General features: G+C 35.4%; 1 protein-coding gene across 5 annotated transcripts in view; it reads right to left on the bottom strand.

Annotated features, from left to right (window-relative positions):
* Positions 1-27,607, bottom strand: part of VPS13A (vacuolar protein sorting 13 homolog A) — a 272,751-nt gene that overhangs the window by 156,761 nt on the left and 88,383 nt on the right. For all 5 annotated transcript variants that reach the window (XM_047767800.1, XM_047767801.1, XM_047767802.1 and 2 more), the window contains 4 exons: positions 22,841-22,979; positions 11,778-11,859; positions 10,128-10,285; positions 9,577-9,733 (listed from right to left, as the gene is read on the bottom strand). In XM_047767800.1, the coding sequence (XP_047623756.1) occupies positions 9,577-9,733; positions 10,128-10,285; positions 11,778-11,859; positions 22,841-22,979 (536 nt within the window). The remainder of the gene's footprint in view (positions 1-9,576; positions 9,734-10,127; positions 10,286-11,777; positions 11,860-22,840; positions 22,980-27,607) is intronic.

Here is a 27,607-nt window from a genome sequence, read left to right as displayed (position 1 = left end):
TGTTGATGTACAAAGCATAATGAAGCAGAGCCCTGTTATCTTCTATGTATGATAATTTTTTCAGGAAGAGATAATCATAACACAATTTATCACATACAAGTTCTCAAGGGCTATAGAACAAGTATAGCATACAAAACTAAAATGTATAAATCATATCCAACGACTAAGTTTTCAGACCTCAATACTTAATTGGCTTCCCAAAATACAAAGATCATATTTAATCCAGGGCTCACAAAAAGGGGGAAGTTTTCATATACGAGTTAACTGACATTGTTGCCTGGGAATGAGTTCCCAGAGAAGATGGCCTTCTCAAATCTTTGAGATATATTATAAGCATATTCCTCACCTTTCTTTCTTCCTTTATTTTTCTTTTTGCTTTTTAGGGCCACACCCACAGCATATAGAAGTTCTAGGCTAGGGATCGAATCGCAACTACAGCTGCTAGCCAGAGCCAGAGCCACAGCCATGTGGGATCTGAGCCACGTCTGAGACCTACATCACAGCTCACAGCAAGACCAGATCCCCAACCCACAGAGTGAGGCTGGGGATCAAACCCCAAATCCTCACGGATACTAGTCAGATTCATTTCCACTGTGCCACAAGAGGAACTCCCTCCTCACCTTTCTATTCCCATAGATAGTTCATTTTTACTTTAGTTCTCTAACTCTCTTATTTTCAGTAACTCATTCACTGGGGGAAGAAACTCCTAAATGAATTCAAAGGATCTGAATATAAGATAGCTTCAATTTAAAACAACTTATAAACATAAAAAAGTCAACCTTCAAAAGAACATCAGATTCCAGGATAGCCAAGGGTAAAGTACTGTTATACACATGTAAATAGAACACATTTATGTGATCTCAAAAACAAAGGTAAAGTTCTAACTTTAAGTTAAAAAAATTTTTAAGCCAACTATACCAATAATCACTTTGAACATCAATAGCCTAAATGTACCAATTAAAAGGTAACAATTGCCAAAGTGGATCAAAAAAAACAACATCCAAGTATATACTGTTCTATAAGAAACCCACTTTAAATACAAAAGTTAATATAGATTGATAGTAAACAAATGAAGAAAAATATACTATGCTAACACTAATAAGAAAAAAGCAGAGGCAGCTATATTAATTTTCATACAGAGCAGATGTCAAAGCAAACAAAAGTTAGGGATAAAGAAAGGTATTACATAATGATAAAGGGAACAATTCTTCACTAGGAGATAACAACCTTAAGGTGTATTTATCTAACAACAGACAACAAAAAAATGATAATACTGGGAGGAGAAACACATGACTCAATACCGCATTAGAACACTTGACACCATTCTATCAGAAATGGCGAGGTCCAGCAGAACAAAAAAAATCAGTAAGATATAGATGAGCTCAACACCATCAAGCAACTGGATATAATGGACATCTACAGAGTACTTCATCCAGTAAGAGCAGAATATTCCTTCCTAAGCTCACATGAAATATCCGCCAAGATCAACCACATTCTGAGCCATAAAGCACACCTTAACAGATTAAAAAAAAAAAATCGAAATCATACAATGTCTCCATTCAATCCACAAGAGAATTAAAACAGAAATCATTAACAGAAATCCAGTTGGAGAATTCCAACAGTTTGGAGAATAAACACACTTTGAAACACATGGATCCAAAAAGAAAGGAAGAATTAAAAAAACATCTGGAAGTAAATGAAAATGAAAACATACCTAAGCAAAATCTGTGGACAACAGTGAAAGCTGCACTTAAAGGGAAACATAACACTTAGTACATATGTTAGAAAGGAAAATCTAAAATCAATAATCTATGCTTCCACATCTTAGGAAACTATAAAAAGAAGAAAACAAACCCAAAGTAAGTAAAAGTCAAGAAATAGTAAAAGGTAGATCAGAAATCAATGAAACTGAAAACAATCATTAGAGAAAATCAAAGAAATCAAAAGTGGTTCTCTGGGGAAAAAAAATCAACAAAAAGTTATACATTTAGCCAGACTAACTTAGGAAAAAACAAAAAGAGAACAAAAATTACTAATATTAGAAATCAGAGAGGATTATCAATATAGTATCATGATCATGAAATGAATAAAGAAATACCATATTTCTTTAGTATTTCTCTTATATAGAAATACTATATACTCGTTATCACCTCTGCCCACCAATTTAATAAACTAATAAAACAGAACAATTCTTTGGAAGACATACTTTACCAAACTCACACAATAATAAACAACCTGAATATCTTTCAAAGAAATTAAGTCAATAATTAATAACCTTCCAAAACAGAAAGACAAAGCACAAGGCCAAGATGCATTCACTAGAGAATGCTAAAATAACATTTAAGGAAGATACTATACCAGTTCTCTACAATCTCTTTCAGAGTGTAGAAAGAGAATACTTACTTACTCTACAAAACCTGAAATACCCTAAACATAAACATACAGACTGAAGAAAAAAAAAAAAAAAGAGATGGGGAAGGGAAGAAGAGAAAGGATAGGGACTTTCATTAACACAGACACAATAATGTTTAACAAAATAAGAGGAAATTAAATTCAACAATGTGGAAAAAAATTATGCCCCATGACCAAGTAGGATTTACCCTAAGATGATAGGCTGGCTCAACATTCGAAAGCCAACTGAGATACCCCATCACATCCACAGGTTAAAGAAGAAAAACCATATAATCATATAACTGAGGCAGAAAAATCCTTGAACAATATCCAAAAACCATCATGATAAAACCTCTCTGCAAACTAGGAATAAAAGAAAACTCCCTCAGAGTTCCCACTGTGGCTCTGCAATAACAAACCCGACTAGTATTTACAAGGATGAGGGTCCCATCCCTGGGCTCGCTCAGTGGGTTAAGGATCTGGTGTTGCAATGAGCTGTGGTTGCAGATTTGGCTCAGATCTGGTGTTGCTGTGGCTGTGGCATAGGCCGGCAGCTGCAGCTCTGATTCGACGGCTAGCCCCGGACACGTCCATGTGCCGCAGGTGCAGCACTGAAAAAAAAAAAAGAAAAAAAGGAGAGAACTCCCTCAACTTGACAAGTATTATCTTTGAAATTACCTATAGCTGACATCATCAACATCACTTAATGGTAAGAAACTCAAAGCTTTCACACAAGGAACAATGTAAAGATGTCCCACAACTCTTGCCACCAATTTTTGCATTGTACTGGAAATTTTGCCAAATGCAGTAAGGAAAGAAGTAAAAGGCATACAGACTGGGATGGAAGACATAAAGTTGTCTCTGTAGATTACATGATCCAATTTGTACAAAATTCGAAACAATCAACAATAAAAAAAACTCCTGGTACTGCAAACTATTACATTTAAAATGGACAGGCAATGAGATCCTACTGTATGCCACAGGGAAATATATCCCATCTCTTGGGATAGAACATGATGGAAGATAATATGAGAAAAAGAATGTATATATATGTATGACTGAGGCACTCAGTTTGCTGTACTGCAGAAATTGGTACAACATTGTAAATCAACTATATTTTATTTTTTATTTTTTGTCTTTTTGTTTTTTCTATGGCCACACTAACGGCATATGGAGATTCCAGGCTAGGGGTACAATTGGAGCCGTAGCTGCCAGCCTACACCAGAGCCACACCAACGTGGGATCTGACCGCATCTGCAACCTACACCACAGCTCAGGCAATGCTGGATTCTTAAACCACTGAGCAAGGCCAGGGATTGAACCCGCAACCTCATGGTTCCTAGTCAGATTGGTTAACCACTGAGCCAAGACAGGAACTCCAATCAACTAGACTTTAATTAAAAAAAAAACAAAACAAACAAACAAACAAAAAAAAACTCCTGAAACTAATAAACCATTACACTAAGGTTGTAGGATACAAGTCAACTGTTCTCATATATATCAAAATGGACAAAGCGGAATTTGAAATTAAAAACAAAATTTTTATTTACATTAGCACCCCAAAAATGTAGCTCTTAGGGAAAAAATATGTACAAGAATTATATGAAGAAAACTATAAAACTCTAATGAGTGAGGTCAAAAATCCAAAAAATGGAGATAGACACACTTTTATTGACAGGAAAACAATAGTATCAGGAAAACAATAGTATCAAAATGTTAGTTATTCCTAACCCTGTCTATAGCTTCAATGCAACTGAAGGTCCTTGACTTAAGATGGTTCATATCATGAAAGTTTAAAGGAAAAAAAAAAAAAAGGATAAACTTACAACCATGTACCCTTACAATAATTCTGTTTTTCACTTTCAGTATTTAATAAATTATATGAGACAGTCTTCACTTTATAATAAAACAGACTTTGTGTTAGGAGATACTGCCCAACAGTAGGCAAATGTAAGTGTTCTAAGGATGTTTAAAATATGCTAGGCTGGGAGTTCCCATTGTGGCTCAGTGGTTAAAGAATCCGACTAGGAACAATGAGGTTGTGGGTTCGATCCCTGGCCTTGCTCAGTGGGTTAAGGATCCAGCGTTGCCGTCAGCTGTGGTGTAGGTCGCAGAGGCAGCTCGGATCCCGTGTTGCTGTGGCTGTGGCATAGGCCAGCGGCTACAGCTCCAATTCGACCCCTAGCCTGGGAACCTCCATATGCCGCAGGAGCGGCCCAAGAAATGGCAAAAGGACAAAAAAAAAAGACAAAAAAAAAATGCTAGGCTGAGCTGTCATGTTTGCTATATCAGGGGAATTAAATGAATTTCAACAAACAATGTCTCTAACTTACAATGGTTTATCATTATATAATACTGTCAAAAGTCAAGCCAGATCTATATTAAAGGAAAAGAATAAGTTGAAGGACTGACACTACATGACTTTAGAACTGGTAACTGTGGTTTTAGCAAAAGAACAGAGAAAACGTATCAACGGACCAGAACAGAGAGTCCAGAAATAGACTTCCATAAACATACTCAACTGATCTTGGACTAGGAGCAAAAACAACACAATGGAGAAAGACAAGTCTTTTTCAACAAACACTGATGGACTACATATACATCCACATGCAAAAAAACTGAGAATCTAGAAATAGACCTCACGCCCTTCACAAAAACTAACTCAAAATGGACCACACATCTGCAGGTAAAATACACAACTATTAAGTTTCAATACCTAGACATCCTTGGATTAGCAATGGTTTTTTAGATATAACACCAAAGGCATGATCAAGAAAAAAATTAATAAACGGGGCTTTCCTAAAACTAAAAATTCTGCTCTGTAAAAGGCTATAAGAGGATGAAAACATAAGCCACAGACTGGAAAAAAACTGCAAAATATATATATGATAACTATTATCCAAAATACACAAAGAATTCTTAAAAATTCAGCAAGAAGAAAACGAACACTACAATTAAAAAAAAATGCCGAAAACTTTAACAGAGACCTCACCAAAGAACACAAACAGGTGGCATATAAACTCATGAAAGATGCTCTATATCTTTTAATCAGGGGAATGAAACTGAAGGTATGCTATACGACTTATCAGAATTCTCAAAATCCAAGATATTAACACCAAATACTAGCAAGAATGTGGAGCAACAGGGATTCTCATTCATTACCAAGGAGAATAGTAAATAAATGGTACAGCCACTTTAGAGACTGACAGTTTCTTTTTTTTTTTTTTTCTTTTTTTGCCTCTTCTAGGACTGCACCAGTAGCATATGGAGGTTCCCAGGCTAGGGATCCAAATGGAGTTATAGCCGCTGGCCTACGCCAGAGCCACAACAACGCTAGATCCAAGCCAAGTCTTCGACATATACCACAGCTCACAGCAACGCCAGATCCTTAATCCACTGAGCAAGGCCAGGAATCGAACCCGCAACCTCATTGTTCCTAGTCGGATTCGTTAACCACTGAGCCACGACAGGAACTCCGACAGTTTCTTGTAAAACTAAACATTTACTTACTATCAGACTCAACAGTTGTTGTGCTCCTTGGTATTTACCCAAAGGAACTAAAAACTTATGTCTAAATAAAAACTTGCATATGGATGTAAACTCAGAATTGGTAAAATGGAAGCAACCAACGTGTACTTGGGTACTTGAATGGATAAATACACTGTAGTACATCACATAATGGATTATTTTTCAGTGAACTATCAAGTCATGAGAAAACACAGCAGTAACTTAAATAACTATTCGTGACTGAAAGAAGCCAGTCTGAAAAGTCTGGCTACTATACAATTCCAACTATATGACAATCCAGAGAAGGCAAAACTGTGGACAAAATATAAGCATGAGATCAGGGGAAGCCAAGAAAGGATGAATAGGTGGATCACAGAGGACTTTTAGGGTAATGAAACCACTGTGCATGATATGATATTGGATACATGTCATTATACAACTCCTTCAAATGCACAACACCACATTGAACCAAGTAAACAACAGACTTCGGATATAGTCTGTCAATGCAGATTCATCAACTGCAACAAATGTACCACGGTGGTGAAGAATAGTTATACTGGGAGAGGCTATTCATGTGTAGGGATATAAGTGAAATCTCTGCATCAACTGTGCACTGAATTGTGCTCTAAAAATAAAGTCTATTAAAATAATTTTAATGTCATCTCCATACATAATGTTCTTATGTGGCAACAGAGTATAATGAAATCAGACTAATGAATAATTTGCCTTTTGCTTTAATTGAGGTACAAATGACATAAAACAAAGTATTAGCTTCAGGTTTATAAAGGGATTCCATATTAATATACATTGTGAAATGACAACCATAATAAGTTTCGTTAACATCTGTCCTCACACTTACTTAGAAAATTTTTTCTGTTGTTCCTGTTGTGGCACAGTGGAAATGAATCCGACTAGGAACCATGAGGTTGAGGGTTCAATCCCTGACCTCACTCATTGATTAGGGATCTGGCGTTGCCACGAGCTGTGGTGTAAGTTGAAGATGTTGCTAGGATTTGGCGTTGCTGCGACCCCAGTCCCAGCGTGGGCCGGCAGCAACAGCTCCAATTCGACTCCTAGCCTGGAAACCACCATGTGCCATGGGTGCAGCCCTAAAAAGGCAAAAAAAAAAAAAAAAATTTCTTGTGGCGTTCCCATCATGGTGCAGCAGAAATGAATCTAAGAACTATGAGGCTGTGGGTTTGATCCCCGGCCTCACTCAGTGGGTTAGGGATCCGGCGTTACCGTGAGCTGTGGTGTAGGTCACAGACATGACTTGGATCTGGCATTGCTGTAGCTGCCGGCTGCTACAGCTCCGTTTAGACCCCTAGCCTGGGAACCTCCATAGGCCACAGGTGCGGCCCTAAAAAGACCAGAAAATTTTTTCTTGTGATGAGTATTTTAAGACTTACTGTTTTAGCAACTTTCAAATATGCAATACAGTATTATTAACTATAGTTATCATGCTGTACTTTACATCTCTGGACCTATTTACTTTGTAAATTGAAGTTTGTACCTTTGAGCTCCCTCTACACATTTTGTGCAGCTCCTACCACCCTAGCCCTGGCATTGACCAGTCTGTTCTCTGCATTACTTTGGTGTTTTGTTCTGTTTTAGATTTCGTATGAGATCATATTGTCTTTCTCTATATAACTTATTTCACTTACAAGAATGCCTTCGAGGTCCATTCATGATATCACAAATGGCAAGATTTAATTGCTTTTTACAGCTGAATGGCATTGTATGATATCTATATACTACATCTGATATCACAGAAACATAAAGACCCATACAGGACATATTTATATGTTAACAAATTGGACAACACAGAAGAAATGGATAACTTCTAGAAACAGATAACCTTCCAAAAGAGAATCATCCACAAATAAAAAATCTGAATAAAGCAGTAACTTCTAAGGAAACTGAAACAAAACTGTCCAACAAACAAAAAGTAAAAATTCAGGAACAGATGGCCTCACTGGTTAATTATATCAAAAACTTAAAGAGAACTAATACCAATCCATTCTAAAACACCTCCAAAAAAAACAGAAGAGGAAGAACCACTTCCAAACTTATTTTATGAAGCCAGCATTACCCTGAAACCAAAACCAGACAAGGACACCAGAAGAAAAGAAAATTATTGGTCAATATCTCTGATGAATATAGATGGAAAAAATCCTCAACAAAATATTAGCACACCAAATTTAACAATTCATTACAAGGCTCAAACACCATGATCTAGTGGGATTTGTTCCAAGGATGCAAGTATGGTTCAATATCTACAAATTCATTGATAGGCCATTCTAACAAAATAAAGGATAAAAATCATATGATCATCTCAGTAGATGCAGAAAAAGCATCTGAGAAAATTCAACATCCATTTAGGATAAAGACTTTTGCAGGATTAGAGGGAATGTATCTCAACATAATAAAGGTCATATGTAACAAGCCCACAGCTAAGATACTACTCCACAGTGAAAAGCTGAATGCTTTTCCTCTAAGATCAAGGACAAGACAAGGATGCCGACTCTTGCCACTTTTATTCAACATAATATTGGGAGTACTAGCCACAGCAATTAGACAAGAAAAAGAAATAAAAAGCATCCCATGGACAAATGAATGGTTTGTCTTAATATTCTGATGGAATTGATGAACCATTCAGAATTACGTTTCAAGGAAAAACCCCAAAATGTAAAGGAGAAAATAAAAATAACACTCTTCTGGGAGGTCCCATTGTGGCAAATGGAAATCAATCTGACTAGAATCCATGGGGATGAGGGTTCAATCCCTGGCCTCGCTCAGTGGATTGGGGATCCTGTGTTGCTGTGAGCTGGGGTGCAAGTCGCAGAATAGGCTTGGATCCCGCACTGCTGTGGCTGTGGTGTAAGCCAGCAGTTGTAGCTCTGTTTCGATCCCTAGCCTGGGAACTTCCATGTGCCAGGGGTAAGGCCCTAAAAAACAAAATCTATCTAGATATCTATCTCTACTAAATGTCTACTACAGCAAATATTTTGTAAGATATTATATAATTTATATGTTATGATTTGGGATATAAATTGTTTATGGTAGGCAGAATAATTACTCACCCCTCCCACAAGGATGTCCATGCTCTAATCCCCCCAAAATTATCTTAGTTTTTAAGAGTGGAAGCAATAAGATAATAAGAGACATTACAACATGAGAAGGTCTAATACCTCATAATGGTTCTAGTTTAAAAAACTATGTTCAAGGACCTAGAGAGGCCTATAGGCAAGAAGACTAGTCTTCACTTTAGAGGGAGCTAGAAAACATACTTAAATCACATGGAACTGAATTCTGCCAACACCTGAGTAAGCAAGGACAGATATCTTCCACTATAGCCTCCCAAAAGGCAGTCCTGTTGACATCTTGATTTTTGCCTGTTGAGACTTGTGTCAGACATCTGATCTCCAGAACTTTAATAAGTTTGTGTTAAACTGCTACGATATCAATAGGAACTAATATAATATTAAAATTTAAATTATTTTCTTTCTACTCTAACCCCTACATTCCAAAGTATAATATGAAAGTTGAAGAGTAACTCGTTTTTTTGAAAATATTTTATTAAATGTACTGACTAAACATCTAGAGAATTTAAAACTCCCTAGAAGGTAATCAAACAATAAAATTAATTAATTCATCATTTAAAACAGAGATTCTTACCGAAATATTCTGGGCATTTTAAGCAGACCTCTTTCAAAAAGGCATTTGCTTTCAAATCAAATGTTCTAAACTCAATGTCTGTGCCCAATCCTAAGACATCAATTTCTACCACAGGTACTTCACAATCTCCAACAGGGTGACAAAACTGAATAAAAACCTGGAGGAGAAAAAGAAACACCACTAGAAGTTTATGTGGATGATGATTACATATGGATTTGTGAAGCTTACATATGAAATGAATGGTATATATTTAAATTTTCAGAAAGATTTTATACACACACATACATATACAATCCACACACTGTACAATTATTTTCAATAAATATATACTGAATAACAATACATCTGAACCCTTATTTCCTGATTAAGGAAGTTAATCCTCAAAGAAAGGGGAGGGAGAACTGCAAAGCAACATCTAGATTCAGCTTAAATAGGATGAAAACAACATTACTTATGAGTAATGAGACTATATAAATAAGCTGTGAATAGTGGAAATGACCAATGATTTAAATAAGCCGTATTAATTTTATCATGGTACATATAATACATACCTCTGGCACTTCAAATCTTATTTTATACTCAATCATATTTTTTGAATAATCCAGCTTTTGAAGTTTTTTCTGTTGAGGATATTTAATGCTAGCTGGAAACTGAACAGGCTCTTCCAAGGGACTACATGGTGCATCAAAAAACTCCTCATCATCTGAATCTAAATATATCAGGACATTTTATAAGTCAATAATCAAAATGATTGATTTAATAATATTTTAATAATTTTTCTGAAATAAATATGAACACTAAAAAACTATTTCAAAAAAACCAAATGTAAGGAGGAGAAAATAGAAAAGGATATAGAGATTATATCTGAAAGAATAACATTCTTGATGACAAAAATATGGAAAATTACAAAATGTAATCTTTAGCTGAATGAGCATCACCTTTAAAATCTCTAGTCTAAAAATTGCTAAGGAAAATTTTATAGCAAATGCCAATGTCAATCATTACATACATAATGAATACTCAAAGAAATACACTAATATGCTCACTCTACCTGGAAAGCAAAATAGGACTTAGTTACAAACTCTGCAGTATTAAAAGCAGAAGGCAGCCCCTGAAGTTTGAATGGAGAAACTGAGGTCAAGCGCTACTTCACAGGTATATGAATAAACAGGAATAAATATATGATAATAAAATTTCTACAACATGTTATTAAAAAGACCCAAAATCCAGTACAACCATTAAAAGAATGTTTAAAGCAAATTAAAACCATCTAAGAATATCCCTAAGAACATAAGGTTGAATTTACAGGAGATGATCACCAAACATTTCCTCCCCTCCCTCCTGGCTACTCACTCACCCCAATCACTACACTGAAAGGAAAACATTCTCTACAAAACTGAGGATCAATGTGGCACTTTCTGTTATTTAACATTTAGCAATTTTTTAAGTTTTAAAAGGATAAAAACACATCCAATGTGGCCAAGAAAAAGCATGTATTTCTTTTTTTTTTTGTCTTTTTGTCTTTTCTAGGGCCACACCTGCGGCACATGGAGGTTCCCAGGCTAGGGGTCCAATCGGAGCTGTAGCTTCCGGCCTACACCAGAGTCACAGCAACGCCAGATCCGAGCCACTTCTGTGACCTACACCACAGCTCACGGCAATGCTGGATCCTCGACCCACTGAGTGAGGCCAGGGATCGAACCCGCAACCTCATGGTTCCTAGTCGGATCCATTAACCACTAAGCCATGATGGGAACTCCATATTTCTTAACAAAATATTTACCAGTTTTCATGTCAGAATGCACATACTAAGGCTTGATTTTTTTTCCTTTAATAGCAAAAAAGGAAAATATAAAAAGTAAAAAAAAAATTACTATAATGAAGATGTCCAAAAGCTAAGTAATATATTGTAAATTAGACACAAAGTTTCATGGGGTGTCTCAGATCACAATAGGATAAAGATATTAACTTACTAGCAGTCCTTGTGATTATGTGTTCAACTTTTATATACCAAAAAATCCCACTGCAAAAACAACTTTAAAGAACATCCAATTATGTTATGCTAAAAGAAATTCTGTGAAGTTTAGATAATATGCAAATATCTGCTACTGCCTAAAATTTTGTATGTGGTCTCAAAATGAAAATTACATTTCTAATATATTTATAGTGAAGAAAAATTTCCTAAAGTATTTTCATTTTACCATCTTCAACACATGGAATTTCCAAGACAGGAATTCTTTTCTGTGAGAGCTGTGATGTTCCCAAAGAAGTGGATCTTTGAATCTGGAAGAAAAATTAATTCATTGTCTATTAGCTCAAACTTTTATTCTAAGTTCTAAGACAATTTTGACAGCACACACACACACCCCTCAATCTGAATTAACTGGAAAACACATAGTCTGAATTAGAAAAGTAATCTGTAAAATGTAGGCTTAGAGAAGTGCTTTTACAATTTCAAGGCTAAGTATAAATTACAGAATTGTTATAATCATTTCCTTGTTGACAGACTTCGTAGAAAGAAATCTTTAAACACATCTGAAGGTCTTACTAAATAAGGAAGCCAACTCTAGGATATCCATGAGGAACAACCAAAAGCCTCAAAATTTAAAGACTCTGTAGCTGAGGAGTTTGCAATGAGCTGTGGTGTAGGTCACAGATGCAGTTTGGATCTGGTGTTGCTGTGGCTGAGGTATAGTTCCGATTAGACCCCAACCTAGGAATCTCCATATGCCATGGGTGCTATTTTAGTAAATTTACTTTTACTTTTTTATTGTTCTGGGAAATATAGTATACATTTTTAAAAATTGACATATTTTATTTACTTGTTTTTAACCACCAGTGATTGATTCTCTAAGTAACACATCATTTAACTTGTTTCTAAACTTAGAAAAAAAGCACTAAAATTACATACATTTTCCTGTGAACATTCTTCTACAAAATATTCTCTAAAATTTATTCCATATTGACAGTTTACTCATTCTCACTGCTATATATTGCACCACATTGATAAATAAACCACTATTTATTTTTTCCATTACACTGTTGGTAAATATTTGTACTGATAACAGATTTTTGCTTTTACTCACATTTTCACGATAAGCATCCCTGAACATAGGAGCTCACATGTAAGATTTTCAAAGACATATGCACCAAGCGTTTCCAACACATTGTACTACGCCAGCAGCATATTAGTTTGTACGGCTCCACTTCCTCATGTATGCTTAGTGTTTACAGACATTTTATTATTTTTCAATACATACACATATATATATTTTAAGGCCACACTCACAGCATATGGAAGTTCCCTGGCAAAAGACAGAATCCAAGGACAACCTATGCTGCAGCTGCTGCAACAATGGGTTCTTTAACACAACATGTGGGGCTTGGGATCGAACCACACCTCTGCAGCAGTCTACTGTGTCACAACGAGAAACCCCACAGACATTTTAAATGTTGCCATTCTCACTGGCAATCTCATCTTAGTTTTAATTAGAATTTCACAAATATATAACAGATACATATCATATCATAGGTTCATGTTCGTGTTTGTTCTCTGAATTCCTTTGGGGGAAACCTTTTTTTGAAATATAACCTACTGCATATGAGCACGTAACTGAAAGTATAAATAAAACTAAATAAATTTCAAAAAGAGAACACACCCATGTAACCAAAATTGATCCAGGAACAGAAAATTACCGGCAATTCTGAAAACTCCCTCACGCTCATCAGGCTTACCTCCAAAAGCTATTCTGCCCCAATTTCTACATTCATTAAAGAATGAATTTTTTTCGTTTTTAGCTGCCCCAGAGCATATGGAAATTTTTCATACCTACATTCCATTAAAGAATGATTTTGTTTCTTTTTTGGTCTCCATGCAGCAAATAGAGTTCCTGGGCCAGGAAACTGATCAGAGCCGCAGTCGTGACCTAAGCTACAATTGCAGCAACACCAGATCCTTAACCCACTGTACCAGGTCAGGGATCAAATCTGTGTATTAGTGTTCCCAAGACGCTGCTGATCCATTGCACCACAGTGGGAACTCCCACTAAAGAATGATTCTGTTTTTTATTTTCCTGATGAGTAATAAAACTGAACACATTTTAACATGCCTATTTGCTTATTTCTTACTGAACGCTTACTGGATTCAAAATACACATTTTGAATAAGTATATTCAAATTTATATATATTTTGGATAAAGTCTGTTGGGAGTTGTATGTGTTGTAAATATTTTTTCCAATTGGATGGCTAGACTTTTTCACTTTTAACAGTGTCCTTCAAAAGGCAGACATTTTGAATTTCATAAAGTATAATTTATTTTATTCAGTCTTTTTCAAATGAAATATGGTATTAGCTATAGGTTTTTCCTAGATTGACTGGGGTCCCTTATATTCCTAGTTTGTTAGGAGCTTTTATCATAAAGAGTTGTTGGATTTGGTCAATACTTTTTCTTTTTCTACTGAGATGATCATACTTTTTAAAAATCCTTTATTCAATAATGTGCTTAACAATACTGATTAGTGAAGCATTTTTTTTTGCTTTCATGGGGTAAATGCATTTGCTATTTTAGTGTATTATATTGTGTTTTTGAAATATCATACTACTTGATTGTAATATCTGCTAAGTATGTTAATAAACTTGTAGGTCTATAATTTTCTTCTGATTTCTTTGATTACGACAGCAGAATAACACATTCAAAGAAACAAAGAGAGGCCAATGTATAGATGAAATAAGCAGAAACAGTTCAGGAAGAAGTACAGGTATTAGACTTATTGCAAAATGTTTTTATAATAAACTGTCTTAAATGTTCTCAAAGAGCTAAAAAGAACCACTGAGAAAGAGCTAAAGGATACAAGGAAAATAAATATCACAACAAATGGAAAATATCAATGAAGAGACAAATTATTTTAAAAAAAATTTTAAAAAACCATAAACATGAAAAGTATGATAACTGAAAAACTAGAGAATTTCAGTATCAACTATAATTAGAAACCACTGCACCATGGGTGCAGTGAACCATGCACCCCATGTTCAGTGCAGCACTACGTACAATAGCTAAGACATGGAAGCAAATGTCCTAAATATCCATCAACAGAGAAATAGGTAAAGAAGATATGGAACATACATACATGGATTATTATTCAGACATTTAAAAAGAAGGAAATAATGCCATTTGTAGCAATATGGATAGACCTAGAAATATCATACTGAGTGAAGTTACTCAAAGACAAATATTACATGACATCACTTATATGTGAAATCTAATATAAATGATACAAAAGAACTTCTTTATAAAACAGAAACAAACACAGATTTCAAAACCAGTCTTATGGTTACATAGGTGAAACCACTGGGGGGAGGTACTGGGAGGGTGGAAATAACATATACACACTACTGTATAAAATAGATAATTAAGAAGAACCTACTGTATAGCACAGGAAAATCTATTCAATAGTTTGTAACAACCTATATGGGAAAAAAGAACTGATATATTTATATATGTAACTGATTCAAAACAAATACAGCACTGTAAATCAACTACACTCCAATAAAATTTTTAATTAAAAAAAGAATTTCAATATCAGAGTTGAGCTACCAAAAGAATCAGTGAACATGAAGATAGATCAATCAAAATTATAAAAAGAAAAGAACAGTCAATACAATCAAAGGGACGTGTGGGACATCACAAAGTGAATCAATATATGCATTATGAGAATAACCACAGGAGACAAGAAAGGGCCAAAAGAATATCTGAAAAAATAATAGCCAAAAATGCCCTGAAATTTGATGAAAGACATACAACTGAAAAACTCAAGTTCAATGAATTCAAAGTAACATACACTCAAAGAGATCCGCACCAAAACATATTATAACTAAACACTTGAAAGACAAAGTCAGACACTTGAAAGCAACAGGAAAAGTGAGTTACCACATACAAGGAATCCTAAAAAAATTAACAGTTAATTTCTCAGCAGAAACCATGGAGGCCAAAAGGTAATGGAATGGCATATTTAACCTGCTGAGAGAAAAGTTAATCCAGAATTTTATCTCTGGCAAAACTGTACTTCAAAAAATGGGAGAGAAATTAATATGATGCCAGACAAACAACAGCAGATGTGTGCTACCATCATACTTGCCCAAGAAGAAATGCCAAAGAATCCTTCAGGTTGAAATAAAAGAACACTAGATAATAACTGAAACCGATATAATGAAAAAGATCTATAGTAAAGATCTATAGTAAATACATCAATATAAAGGAGGTATTGTATTTTTAGATCACAACCACACTTTTTATTTTCTACACACGTAAAACATAAAAATAACTATATTTATGTTACTGAGCTCACAAAGTACAAAGAGGCAACCTGTGACACCACCTTAATGAGGGGAGTGCAGAGCTGAACTAGAGAAGAGTTTCTGCATGATACTGAAGTTAAGTTGATATCAATTCAAAACACAATTTTATATATTTAAAATGTTAATGTAGTTGACACAGCAACCTTTAGAAAATATCTATCTAAAAGTATACACAAAGATATTAGAAAGGCATCAAAACAGGTTAACTCCAAAAAATCAGCTAAGCAATAATAGGCATTAAAAGAGATAATGTGAGACAAAAAGTATAGGACACACAAAAAACGAATAGAAAAATGGCAGAAATAAGTATTTCTTTATCAGTAATTACTTTATATGTCACTGGACTGAACCATCAAATCGAAAAGCACATAAGGACAAACTGTATAAAAGAAAATATAATCCAACTCTATGCTGTCTACAGGAGACTCACTTTACACCCAAAAAGAAATACAGATAAAAAGTGAAAGGGAGAAAAAAAATTCAATGAAATGTGTAATCACAACAGAGGTGGTTAAATTTATTTCTAACAAAAGATATTAAACACGGAATTCCCATTGTGGCTCAGTGGAAATGAACCTGACTAGCATCTGTGCGCTTGCAGGTTCAATTCCTGGCCCTGCTCAGTGGGTTAAGGATCCAGAATTGCCACGAGCTGTGGTGGCTCAGATCTGGCATTGCTGTGGCTGTGGCATAGGCCAGAAGCTGAAACTCCCATCTGACCCCTAGCCTAGGAACTTCCATAAGCCCAGAGTGTAGCCCTCAATTAAAATAAAAAGATATTAAATTAAAAATTGTAACAAAAGACAAAAAGGTCCTCATAAATAACAAAATGGATAATTCATTATGAAGATAATAACAATTATAAACATATATACACCAAAAAAATAGTCCTAAAATATGTAAATAAAATAATAACAGAAGAGAAATAGAAAGCTCTACAGTAGTTGGAAAATTTAATATGCCCCCTTTTAATAAAGAATAGAATATCTCAAAAGAAGATCAATAAGTAAATAAAGAATTAAAGAACACTAGACACCAACTAGACATAACAGACATACATAGAACATTCCAGTCAACAGGAGCAAATTACATATTCTTCCCAAGTACATGTACAATATATTCCACAGTTGACCATGTGGTAGGTCGCATGTTAAAAATTTCAAAAGTGTAGAGTTCCCATCCTGGCTCAGCAGAAACGAATCTGACTAGTATCCAGGAGGATGCAGGTTCGATACCTGGTCTCGCTCAGTGGGTTGAGGATCCAGCGTTGCTGTGAGCTATGGCGTAGGTCATAGACACGACTTGGATCCCAAGTTGCTGTGGCTGTGGTATAGGCCGGTGGCTACAGCTCCAATTTGACCCCTAGCCTGGGAATTTCCATATGCCATGGGTGAGGCCCTCAAAAGAAAAAAAAAAAAAAATTTAAAGAGTGAAATCATCTAAGTATCTTCTCCTACCACAATGAAATCAAGCTAGAAATCACTAAGAGAAAGGAAACTAGAAAATTCATAAACAGAAATTAAAAAAAAAAAACTTTGAAAAAAATCAGTGGATCAAAGGGAAAACAAAAACAAAAATTCATCATATGAAAAAATATAAAATACCTTGAAATCAGTGTTCAGAGGGAAATTTACTGCTATAAAAGCATACATTAAAATAGAAGACAAGGATTTTTCATTGTGACTCAATGGGTTAAGAACCTGACACAATGTCCGTGAGGATGCAGGTTCAATCTGGGGCCTTACTCAGTGGGTTAAGGATCTGGAGTTGCCGAAAGCTGCAGCGTAGGTTGCAGATGTAGCTTGGGTCTGGCATCACTGTGGCTATGGTGTAAGCTGGCGGCTGCAGCTCAGATTTGACCCCTAGCCCAGGAATTTCCATATGCATATGGTGCAGGCACAAAAAGAAAAGAAAACAGAAGATAGATTTCAATTTAAAAATCTCACTTTATACTTCAGTAGCTAGAAAATGACAGAGCTAAATGAAAAGCTAGCAAAGGTAAAGAAAAATAAAAGTTTAGAACAGAGATAAATGAAATAGTACAGAGAAAAACAATAGAATTAACAAAACCAAGTTAGTTCTTTGACAAAATTGATCAAACTGACTAATCTTCAGCTAGACTAAGACAAAAAGAAAAAACATAGGTAACTAAAATTAGAAATCAAAGTCATGACAACCAACCTTACAGAAATAAAAAAGATTATCAAGAATAATATGAAAAATTTAAGCCCAGGAATTGAATATCCTAGATAATGGACAAATGCCAAGAAAGACATGAATTAACTGACTCAAGAAATAACAAAAATTCTGAACAGATTTATAATTAAAGAGATTAAAACAGTAATCAAAATCTTCCTAAGAAAGAACAGTCAGAAGGCTTTGGTGGTTAATTTTACCACCACTCAATAAAGAATAAAAATTTCATTAACAAATTGCACCTCACAAAATCAAATACCTCGAATGCACCTGACCAAGGAGGTAAAGGACCTATATGCCGAGAACTATAAAACTTTAATCAAAGAAATCAAAGAAGATGGAAAGAAATGGAAAGATATTCCATGTTCCTGGATTGGGAAAATCAATATTGTAAAAATGGCCATACTACCCAAAGCAATCTACACATTCAATGCAATCCCTATCCAATTACCCAGGACATTTTTCACAGAACTAGAACAAACAATCCAAACATTTATATGGAACCACAAAAGACCCAGAATCGCCAAAGCAATCCTGAGAAACAAAAACCAAGCAGGAGGCATAACTCTCCCAGACTTCAAGAAATACTACAAAGCCACAGTCATCAAAACAGTGTGGTACTGGTATCAAAACAGACAGACAGACCAATGGAACAGAATAGAGAACCCGGAAATAAACCCTGACACCTATGGTCAATTCATCTTTGACAAGGGAGGCAAGAACATCAAATGGGAAAAAGAAAGTCTATTCAGCAAGCATTGCTGGGAAACCTGGACAGCTGCATGCAAAGCAATGAAACTAGAACACACCCTCACACCATGCACAAAAATAAACTCCAAATGGCTGAAAGACTTAAATATATGACAGGACACCATCAAACTCCTAGAAGAAAACAGAGGCAAAACACTCTCGGACATCAACATCATGAATATTTTCTCAGGTCAGTCTCCCAAAGCAATCGAAATTAGAGCAAAAATAAACCCATGGGACCTCATCAAACTGAAAAGCTTTTGCACAGCAAAGGAAACCCAAAAGAAAACAAAAGACAACTTACAGAATGGGAGAAAATAGTGTCAAATGATGCAACCGACAAGGGCTTCATCTCGAGAATATATAAACAACTTATACAACCCAACAGCAAAAAAGCCAATCACGCAATGGAAAAATGGGCAAAAGACCTGAATAGACTGTTCTCCAGAGAAGATATACAGATGGCCAACAAACACATGAAAAAATGCTCAACATCGCTGGTTATAAGAGAAATGCAAATCCAAACTACCATGAGATATCACCTCACACCAGTCAGAATGGCCATCATCAATAAATCCACAAATAACAAGTGCTGGAGGGGCTGTGGAGAAAAGGGAACCCTCCTGCACTGTTGGTGGGAATGTAAATTGGTACAGCCACTATGGAGAACAGTTGGGAGGTACCTTAGAAATCTATACATAGAACTTCCATATGACCCCGCAATCCCACTCTTGGGCATCCATCCGGACAAAACTCTACTTAAAAGAGACACGTGCACCCGCATGTTCATTGCAGCACTCTTCACAATAGCCAGGACATGGAAACAACCCAAATGTCCATCGACAGATGATTGGATTCCGAAGATGTGGTCTATATACACAATGGAATACTACTCAGCCATAAAAAAAGCCATTTGCAGCAACATGGATGGAACTAGAGAATCTCATACTGAGTGAAATGAGCCAGAAAGACAAAGACAAATACCATATGATATCACTTATAACTGGAATCTAATATCCAGCACAAATGAACATCTCCTCAGAAAAGAAAATCATGGACTTGGAGAAGAGACTTGTGGCTGCCTGATGGGAGGGGGAGGGAGTGGAGGGATCGGGAGCTTGGGCTTATCAGACACAACTTAGAATGGATTTACAAGGAGATCCTGCTGAATAGCATTGAGAACTTTGTCTAGAGACTCATGTTGCAACAGAAGAAAGGCTGGGGGAAAAATGTAATTGTAATGTATACATGTAAGGATAACCTGACCCCCTTGCTGTACAGTGGAAAAAAAAAAAAATTTCATTAACAACTCTTCAAATAAATGGAAGAGAACACCCCTAACCCATTCTCTTTGGCCTAATAACAAAGCTGAACAAATACACCATGCACACACACAAAAAACTAGAGACTAATATAACTTAGGAGTATAGACCGAAAAATCCTCAACAAAATAACAGTAATCAAACCAAACCAAAAAGGGATATACATCACAGTGTTCCTATCGTGGCTCAGCGGAAACAAATGTGACTAGCATCCATGAGGATGCAGGTTCAATCCCTGGCCTTGCTCAGTGGGTTAAGGATCTGGCATTGCCATGAGCTGTGGTGTAGGGCATAGATGTGGCTTGGATCCTGCGTTGCTGTGGCTGTGGTATAGGCCAAGCAGCTATAGCTCTGATTCGACCCATAGCCTGGGAATCTCCACATGCCATGGGTACAGCTCTAAAAAGCAAAAAAAAAAAAAGGATACATATCATAGCCAAATGGAACCTATCCCAGGAAACCAAAGGTAACTCAACATAAAAAAATAATTATTATAACACACCACATTAATAGAGTGAAAGAGAAAAGACCACACGATGTCTCAATTGAGGCAGAAAGAACATATGACAAAATTCACCATCAATTCATAAGAACAAAAAAATATGTATATACATGTAAAGAAGAGCTTCCTTAAAGTGGTAATCAGTGTTTAGTAAAAAATCAAAACTAACATCCTATTCAATGGTGAAAAACTGAAAGCTTTCCCACTAAGATGAGAAAAAAGACAAGCGCACTTTTACTAATGCTATCCCACATTTACTAAAGTTCTAGTCAGAACAGTTACTTAAGGAAAAGTAATAACGGCTTACAAATTGAAAATAAATAAAACTATATTTAGTTTCAGGTGATATGATCCTACACAGAAAAAATCCCACAGAATCCACAAAAACAATACAAAAACTACCAATGCTAAAAAATTAGTTCAGCAAAGCTGCAGGATAGCAGATCAACATAAAGCTCAGTTGTGTTTTGATATATCAGCAATGAACATCAAAAAGGGAAATTTAGGAAATAATTCCATTAATAACAGCATCAAAAAGAATAAGCTGTCTGAAGCAAAGAACTGAAAAACTTGCACATTGAGAAGTATAACCCATTTGTAAAAGAAATCAGATGTGACTGAATGAAAATCTCTCACCCTGTGTTGACAAACTGCAAGACTTAATATTTTGAACTTGGAAACATGAACCAAAGTGATCTACAAAGTCAAAGTAATTTTAATCAAAATGCCAACTGCGTTTTTTGCAGAAATGGAAAGCCAATCCACAAATTCATAGGAAATTGCAAGTCTCATGAATAACTTAAACAATCATGACACAGGAGGGATAAAAGCAGAGGACTCACATTTACCAATATCAAAACCTAGTACATAGCTATAGTAACTGAAACAGTATGATTCTGACATGAGGATAGACATATTCATTGATTTCATATTCATGGAAAAGAATGGAGAGTTAAGATATACATCTATAAAACTATGACCAAATGGTTTGTTTTGTTTTATTTTGCTTTTTAAGGCTGTATCCAAGGCATATGGAAGTTCCCAGGCTAGGAGCTGCAGCTTCCAGCCTACACCATGGCCTAAGCAACTTTGGATCTGAGCCGTATCTGCAACCTACACCACAGCTCACAGCAATATCAGATCCCCGACCCACTGAGTGAGGCCAGGGATTGAACCCGCATCCTCGTGGATACTAGTCAGATTCATTTCCACTGCACCACAATGGGAATTCTAGACCAAATGTTTTTTGATAACGGTGCCAAGTCTACTCAATTCATACTGAATCATCATAAAAAAGAAAAAGTTGAGTTTCCTTGTGGCACAGCAGGTTAAAGATCTGGAACTGGCACTGCAGCAGGTGGGGTTGCTGCTATGGCACTAGTTTGATCCCTGGCCCGAGAAGTTTCACATGCTGTGGGTGTGGCCAAAAAAAAAAATAATAAAAGGCACGTGCTAATACGTAAATATCTCTAAGATATATAACATATATATACACACATGATAATAATGGTTAAAAGATACAGTTTCAAAATAAGCATAATGATCCCATTTATATAAATTTTAAGAACATAAGAATATATATAAATATATATATGTACACGCACACACATATACACACAGAGACACATATATTTGTATTTATGTGTACTAGTATATTATCTAACATTTTCGGAAAACCAGAGAAGCAGTAGTTAACCACTGAGAAGAGGAACTGGAGAAGTGGTGAAAGGTACACTTATTTCATACATTTCTTTACTACTTGCACCTTTTACTATTTTATCATTTTCTATTTGAAAATGTAATTTAAAAAAAAATCTTTTAAAGACGAATTAGAGTACCTGCTTTGGGATAGTGGTTAGTTAAGTATCTGACTAGAGCAGCTCAGGTCAGGTTCAATCCCCAGCCTGGCACAGTGAGTTAAAGGATCTGGCAATGCTGCAGCTGCAGCTTGGGACACATCTGTGGTTTGCATTCAATCCCTGGCCCAGAAACTTCCATATGCCACAGGTGCAGCCATTAAATATATATATATATAAAAGATGAATTGTTTTATCCAAAATTTCTATGGTTGTTACAAATACATTTGCCTGCAGAATTTCTTTTTTAATTCATGTTTTCATTAACTTGAAAATATATTACCTGAGATTGTTTGACAGGGACATGTACTTCAGTTGCAGGTGGAGGTTTAGGTATGCTTTCAATCAGTTCCAAAATCCCTTGCAGTTTTTTATCTGATATTTGTAAAGAAACCAGTGGTAAGTTTCCAAAAATCTTGAATCTGTTTGAAAAAGACAGAAATAATTATAAAAAGATGACTTAAATTATCAAAAGATGACTTAAATTATCCAAAAATAAACAAATGTGATTTTAAGTGCTAAAAATTATCCACACAGTCCATGGCAGGTAACTTATCCCACAATCTACATTCAGATTTCCATCATTTTACCTTATTGACCAGTCTCACTGGATGAACAGACGTCATTTTTCAAAGGCTTATTTTTTATTTTTACTATGTTTATTATCCCTCTCATACTTTACCAATGCCAATTGCCAATTACTATTTATCCAGTGTTTATTACAGACAGGCATTAAGGAACGCATTTGATATGCATTCTCATAAATAATTCTCAAAGCCTATGAGGCAGACAACCTATTTTGGTCTCTTGTTTCTTTCAGGTTCCCATATGCATTCTGTTCCTATCAGAAAATTAAGACTGGCAAGTACAAATAACTTATCCAAAGGATTATACTTTTAACATCAGATTTAAAAATTAGATATGACAGAAAAATCATAATCATATAAAAAGACGCTTGGTTTAAAATAAAATCCAATGTTCATTCACAATAATTCTAAGTAAACTAGAATAAAGGAGAACTTTCTCAACTTCTTAATGGGTATCTGAAAAACCTACAACATCACACCTAATAGTAAGAAACTCAGTGTTTTTCCATCATGATTAGGTACAGAAGCAAAGATGTCCCTCTTACTATTCCTTTTTTTTTTCACCACTCTTTTCAACATCACACTGGACATCCTTACCAATAGGATGCAGTAAGGCAAGAAAAGAAAAATTATACAGACCGATCAAGAACACATAAAAGTGTCTTTGCTCACAGAGACATGATCATCTATGTAAATTATCCGGAAAAAAATTACTGAAACTAATAAGCCAATACAGCAAGGCAGCAAGATATAAGGTTAGCATATAATACTAAATTGCTTTCCTATATGCCAAAAATGGACAAGTGTAACCTGAAATTTAACACACAACAGCATTTATATTAGCACAAGAAAGTAATACTTAAATATAAATCTAACAAAATGAGTACAAGATACATATAAGGAAAACTTATAAAACTGGGATGAATAAAATTTAAAAAGAACTAAATAGTTATTCCACATTCAGGAACAGGAATATGCAATATTATTAAGACACTGGTTCTTTTTAAATCGATCAATGTAACCACAATCAAAAGCCCATCAAAGTTATTTAATGGATACTGACAAAATGATGTGAAAGTTTATATAGAGAGGCCAAAGACCCAGAATAGTCAACATGATATTGAAGAAGAGCAAAATCAGAAGACTGACATTCCCTGACTCAAGACTTACTATAATGGAACTGTAAGCAAGACACTGCTATTAGCAAAAGAAAAGACAGACAGATTAGTGGAACAGAACAAAGGAACAGAATAGAGAGCTCAGGAAAAGATCTCCATAAATATAATGTACTAAATCTTGGACAAAGGAGCAAAGGGAAAATAACAGAGTGAAAACATTCTTTTCAACAAATTGTGCTGGAACAAATATCCATGTGCAAAAAAAATTAATTTAGACACAGGCCTTGTATCCTTCACAAAAGCTAAATACAAAGGCACAATTCATGAAAGAAATAACTTTCATTAAAATCTTCTGCTCTACAAAAGACAACGTCAAGAGAATTAGAAGATAAGCACAGAGTGGGAAAAAAAATATTTGCAAAAACTCCATCTCATGAAGGACTATTATCTAAAAATGTACCAAAAATTCTTAAAATTCAACATTAAGAAGACAATCTGGTTGAAATATGGGCCAAAGATCTTAGACACCTCATCAAAGAGGATATACAGACAGCAAATAAGGAAAGATATTCCATATAACGTATCATCAGGAAAATCAAAATCAAAATAAGAATAATGACATACTGCTACACACCTACTATACTAAGCAGGAATATTGACAATACCAAATAATGGCAAGGATGTGAAACACCAAGACCTCACAATCACTGCTGTTGTAAATGCAAAAGGGTACAGCCACTTTGGAAGACAGTCTCGGCAGTTTCTTTTAAAACTAAAGATATTATTACCATTTGATCCAACAACTGTGCTTCTTGATATTTACCCTAAGAAACTTAAAGTTATATACCCACAGAAACCTGCATATGACTATTTATAATAGTATTATTCATAATTTTACATGATTAAAGTTTATGCACAAAAACTTTATATTCCAATTTTATAGCCAAAACTTGGAAGCAACCAAGATATCATGCAGTAGGTAATGGATAAACAAACTGTGATACATCAGATAATGGAATATTATTCGGTGCTAAGAAATGAGCCAACAAATCATGAAATAACAGGGAGGAATCTTAAATGTGTATCACTTAGTGAAAGATGCTCATCTGAAAAGCTTTTAGGAGTTCCTGCCGTGGCACAGGGGAAACGAATCTGACTAGTATCCATGAGGATGCAAGTTTGATCCCTGGCCTTGCTCAGTGGATTAAGGATCTGGAATAGCCGTGAGCTGTGGTGTAGGTCACAGACATGGCTTGGATCCCAAGTTGCTGTGGCTGTGGTGTAGGCCAGCAGCTGGAGCTCCGATTCAACCCCTAGCCTGGGAACCTCCATATGCCCTGGGTGCAGTCCTAAAAAGCAAAAAATAAAAATAAAAATAAGTTGAAAAGCTTTTATCCTCTACAATTCCAACTACATGAGATTCTGGAAAGGGCAAAACTATGGACACAGTAAAAAGATCCGTGCTATCCAGGGCTAGAGTGTGACGGGGAAGGGTGAACAGAAGATTTTTAGTGCAGTGAAAATACTCTACACGATATACACTATATGATACATAATGATGGATACATGTTATGCATTTGTCCAAACCCAATCAATGTATAACACCAAGAGTGAACCATAATGCAAATTATAGACATTGGGTAATTACGATGTGTTAATGTAGGTTTAACAATCTAACAAACATACTATTCTGGTGGGGAAGACTATGCTTGGGTGGATTCAGGGAATAAACGGGAAATCTCTGTAGCTTCCTACCAATTTTTCTGTGACCCTAAAACTGCTGCCACATGAAAAAAATCTTGGGGAGTTCCCATCATGGTGCAGTGGAAATGAATCCAACGAGGAGCCATGAGGTTGCAGATTCAATCCCTGGCCTTGCTCAGTGGGTTGGGGATCTGGGGTTGCTGCGAGCTGTGGTGTAGGTTACAGATGCGGCTCAGATCTGGCATTGGCTGTGGCTGTGATGTAGGCGAGTGGCTACACCTTCGATTTGATCCCTAGCCTGGGAACCTCCATATGCCATGACTGCAGTCCTAAAAAGACAAAAAAAAAAAAAAACCAACTTTACAAAGTAATAATAATTTTCAAAGAGACTGATACTGGTTTCATTAACGTTTCATTAACGTACCTAAACTTCTTTTAAATTTTTAAAAACATGCCAGCTGAACAACTGAAGATGACGGGTGCCATAATACTACCTACCAAATAAGAGAGGATTTGCTTTTACTTGCCTCAAACTTTTTTAAGCTCACACTTCAAAGGAAGTTGCCTGATACTTGCATAGTCCCAGGATTTTATATAATATCATATTCACTTTATGCTGCTCACAACTTACAAAACTGAAATCAAATGCTTCTCAGATTTCCTCTTTCTAAAGCATAGCTTCTGCCTGTGATTATTTTAAGCATATTTCTCTGGTCCTAATTTATAGCCATTTTAGTATCATAAGAATGTTTCCCTTTTATTGGTTATGTTTGGCTATAATACACTAAACTAGAATCTGGCAAACTTTGGCCATGGATTAATCCAGCCTGCTGCTTATTTTTGTAAATAAAGTATTATTGGAATACAGCCATGCCCACTCACTAAGTACTGTTTATAGCTGCTTTCATGCTAGAACAGCAGAGTTGAGTAGCTATGAAAGACAAGACAACTTCAAGCCCCAAATATTTACTACCTGGCCCTTTTTATAGAAAAAGTTTGCTGACTATTACACTGGATTAATCTCTCATATTCTTGCATTCAATTATCTGTCTATTTATAGACATTTTAATCAGCTATTTTAATTCCTGTTATGCTATACATATTCCCTGAATTATAGAACATAAATTTTCCCTAATCAAATACTGATAGAATAGTCTAAGCAAGGTAAGTTAGTCATTTCTTCTCTCAGAGTAATATCACCCCCTTTTTTCTGGTACCCCATAACATCCTAGATCTAGCATAATTATCAAGTAAAATGCTGAAAATATCTATTCCAATCACATGTTTACAAAAGGAAATCACATACTTCTTTGTCCTTTCTCACATACTGTCAAACTTTACAAGTAATGTCAGACAACAGTAAAGAGGCAGGAGGACATTTGGGAAGGAACCCAAAGAACCTAAAAACCTTGTACCTAAAAATCAACCTATACCTAATGCTGGATTATAAAAAAAAACAGCAAACTATGTAGAATCTCTTTCTTTCCTTCTTTCTTTTTCAAACCAAGTTCCTGGCATTGCTCTGCCTTAAGACTCTCAGATTCTGCTTTGATTTTCTCTAATATTTAGTAAACTACATAATGCATCCTAGAGAACTGAGTCATTATAACTGAAAAGTGTAGGTTTTTCATAGAATTAAAC

Source organism: Phacochoerus africanus, chromosome 2 (assembly GCF_016906955.1).
Source record: "Phacochoerus africanus isolate WHEZ1 chromosome 2, ROS_Pafr_v1, whole genome shotgun sequence".
Lineage (NCBI taxonomy): Eukaryota > Metazoa > Chordata > Mammalia > Artiodactyla > Suidae > Phacochoerus > Phacochoerus africanus.
Note: the sequence above shows the minus strand (reverse complement) of the source record. Positions and strands in the feature narration are given on the sequence as shown.